Source organism: Equus quagga, chromosome 10 (genome assembly GCF_021613505.1).
Source record: "Equus quagga isolate Etosha38 chromosome 10, UCLA_HA_Equagga_1.0, whole genome shotgun sequence".
Taxonomy (NCBI): Eukaryota; Metazoa; Chordata; class Mammalia; order Perissodactyla; family Equidae; genus Equus; species Equus quagga.
The window spans coordinates 111838473-111842145 of NC_060276.1; the positions used below are offsets into that span (position 1 = coordinate 111838473).

Below are 3673 nucleotides of genomic sequence, written 5' to 3' on the forward strand. Positions count from 1 at the left end.
ACAGAAACAATGAGGGGAAGAAAAAGACCGTTGGTAATGCATAAACCAATTATGGACTTGCATTTTATTCTTTTTGCCAGCTACGAATCTATCTATAATTGGTATCTTAATTTCTCTGGAAACAAAAATATGCGTGGAATTCCCAAGAACCTACCTCCAAAACAGTTTTTGGAGTACAGCCAGTGATTAAAGTGATAAACTTGCAGATAAAAAATAGTATTTTGCTTTTAAAAAAAATCATGTTTGCTTAAGTCTGCCTTAAGCCTCTTCTGAAACAAAATATTGTTAACGACAATAGAAAGAGTAAAATGACAGAAGTGGACGTTCAAAACACCTGAGTTAGTTTCTAAAAAGTAAACTCGAAAGGGAGTACACAAGCAAATCAAAAAGCCCTTTTTACCACTTTCCTACTTTACCTTTACCTGATGCTATATTTCAGGAAACAACTGAAACTTTAAGGGGAGAAAGTCTTTAAAGGTTTTTATTTTCCTTTCGCATGCAAGGCTTTAAATTAATTAATATTTACAACGGCTGTGCAGATAACCCACCCATGTGGGCTCACACATAGCCAAGTGTATATATTTAAGGACAAAAACCTCCCTGTAATTATTGACATACAGTGCTTTACTTTGAAATAACGCTTGTCTTGATGAAACACAGTTTGAGGGCTGTTCTTTGCCAGATTTTGGTGGGGGAGAGGAGCCTGTTAGGACAGCTCTTACTACAGACTTGGACCAATATCCCTAGGTATACACTTAAGCATTGCTATATTCATTCCACGAGTATGTACTGAGAACTGTGCTAGGTGTACAGAGGCAAGTCAGACCCTGCCCTCAGTGTCTACAGGTTGCCCCAGACCCAGAAATATTCTACTGAAGGAAATAAACAATAAGCAAGTATGCAAACGAACGAGATAATTACAGGTTACGATAAGAGCTGTAAAGGAGACAAGACAGGGAGGCTATTTAACAATCAACCAAGGCTTCTCAGATACATTTAAACCAAGATGGAAAAGAGAAGAAAGACCTAGCCATGCACACTACCTGGGCAAGAGCATTCCAGGCAGAGAGAAGTGGAAAGGTCACAAGATGGAAACAGTCTGAAGAAGATAAAAGAGGCAGTGTAGCTGGTTATGTTTTTCAAACTGTGGGTCATATTTGTAGGCTGTGATGCCAACTTTGTGGGTCATTGCATCAGGGAGTCATAGGTTTTCAGAATAAGTATTCTTTAATGAACTATGTGTGTGTGTGTGTGACTATGTACTAGATTGCAACGTATGACACATTTCTTACTGTGGGCAGTGGTGAAATCTGTACTAAGCAAGGAAAGTAATAAGAGATGAGGATGGAGGGATGGGCAAGAGCTAGAGTATGCACAGCCTTGCATTGTAGGCTACCGTAAAGAATTGGGATTTTTATTCTAAACACAGTGGGAAGGTAGTGAAGGATTTCAAGCTAGGGAGTGATATGATCTAATTCGAGAAGGTGGTTTTGCCAAAAGATTACTAACTACAGTGAAATTCAGAAGAGCTGAGCACCAGCCCTGGCCTAGCCACTAACACCAGAGATTTTGAGCAAACCACTCAATCTCTCTAGACCTTACTTTCTTCATTTTAAAAATGAGAAAGCTGGACCAAGATGACCTTTAACATCTTGTCTATTGCTAAATTTCTATGACTATATTCTGCTTCCTCCCTTGGGCATAAGTAAATGACTATTGGGGAGACATTAGCTCATTAGGTCAAGTTCTGGGTTACTTCTTAAAATATAAACCATCTAGCTCTAAGAGCTACATTTCTATAGAAGGTAATTTTAGAATTATCTCTTTACTGAAACCAGCTATATTACTAGAAATGAGATCTCTGGGCTAAAAATGAATTAAGTGCTTTTGCAACTCTCTGGTGCAAAGTTAGGATGTGAAGAAAACTGACAGGGAGGGATGAAAAGATTTACTGACCAGGTTATTTGGAACAGACTTCCTTATTTGTTCTAGGTCATCAACTGACATATAATCTAGGGCAGTCTAGAGTTGCAGGGAACCTCTGGTTAGCACTAAAGTCAAGATGTGGAAGCTTAACTCCTTTCACAGTAAGCAAAATGACTATTAAGGCAAAATCTTCATTGAGAACCTAGTATATGCTAACCCCACGCTAGACAGTTTGATATATGCTTTTTCATTTAATCCTCCTAATAATGGCATTTCACACATATGAAAAGAGGGGCCTCAGAAAAGACAAGTAAGGTATTAAGTGGCAAGGTCAGGATAAGAATATTTATTCCATATTTATGGTAAATTAAACTGCATGTTTAAAAAATTACTGTACAAGCATTAAATCATCAGTTAATTGCTGGACAACTCAAGTATCTGTGACATCTGGACTTAGACTATTCAACCAATAAATCGATTCTGGACTCACAGGTACTTTGCTAGGTACGGTGTGTGCTGAAAAGACAAAAACTTGTTCCAGCGCCGCAGGCCTTACTCCGTGGGTAGCATGCTGGGTAGCATGAAGAGTAATTAGGCAAAATATCCAAGGAATTTGGATCCCCAATTAAGTACACGAGAATAGTATTACAGGAGTTTCTAGGTTCATTTTCTCCATTGTTGCTGGTGAGAGGTCAGTAGAGAAACCGTGGACCGGACAGTGTCACCTGTGCCGTGGGCCTAAGGAGTGCTCAGAAGTTCCATAAACGCGAGATGCTAGAAACTCGCCGATTTCCAACTTACATTACCCCTTTAAAGGAAGCAGTGGCCGCAACGCCCGCCCAATTGGAGCAGAGTGCAGGGCATGTTACCGAGAGGAAAATCTAGGAAATGTGCAGGGCACCGTCCCTGTAAGGGTCGAAATGGTCCCTAACGCCTCCCACAGACACACCCACAAACATCCCAGCAAAGTTGGGGATGCTCACCGCACACCCGCCTCAACACGGAGAACGCGGTACCCACCTGTCACATACTCAGCTTCGAACCTCCGTCGGGTCTCAGAGATGAGCCTGGCTTTATTCTGGGCATGATGCTGGAAAGGAGACACCAAGGGACACTTAGATACCAAGCGCACCAGCCCGCTTCCTCTCAGCACAGCCCACCTGCACCTGGGCGCGCGGCTCCCAGGCCTGAGGCGGCTTCCAGGTTCGGGGCGGGGGGATAGTGCCGGCAGCGGTGTTGTCGGCTCCTTACCTCGGCCATGGTCACCGTTGTCACTTCCAGAGCTGCCGTCCGAATACCTCACTCACGACCGGCTGGGCCGGCCCCAAGGTAGAGAGGGAAGAGCAGGAGGAGGAGGCGGTCGCGTGACACAGGAAAGCGGGCGGAAGCGTCGCCACGCCGTCCAATCCGATGCGGCCGCCTGGGCCTGGAGGCGGGACCAGGCCCTCAGCCTGGCTTTCCATTCGCTTCTCGTTTGGGCCCCGCCCCCTGACGTCCCTTGCGCTGCAGACCGGCCACCGCCCCCGCCACCGCCCCCGTCCCCGCCCGCCGTGGGATAGCCTGCGTCTGAGAGAGCTCAGCCTGCGGTTCGCTTTCACAACGTTCCCTGTGGCCCCGCCTTCTCAACCTCCCTTGGCAACCGTCTCCTGGCAGGCTCGGCGGGCTCCGCCTCCTCTGCGCTCGTTGCAGCCTCCGGCCCCGCCCTCCCAGGATGCAGCGCGCGGGCGGGAGGTTTGGAGACCCGAGA

At 45.8% G+C, this 3673-nt stretch overlaps 1 protein-coding gene across 2 annotated transcripts in view; it reads right to left on the bottom strand.

Moving 5' to 3' along the window:
- The window catches only part of MOSPD2 (motile sperm domain containing 2), a 53458-nt gene extending 50151 nt beyond the window's left edge, over positions 1-3307 (bottom strand). For both annotated transcript variants that reach the window (XM_046673597.1, XM_046673596.1), the window contains exons 1-2: positions 3178-3307; positions 2947-3016 (exon numbers count right to left, since the gene is read on the bottom strand). In XM_046673597.1, the coding sequence (XP_046529553.1) occupies positions 2947-3016; positions 3178-3186 (79 nt within the window). In that variant the 5' untranslated portion in view covers positions 3187-3307. The remainder of the gene's footprint in view (positions 1-2946; positions 3017-3177) is intronic.
- Between the last annotated feature and the right edge of the window lie 366 nt (positions 3308-3673).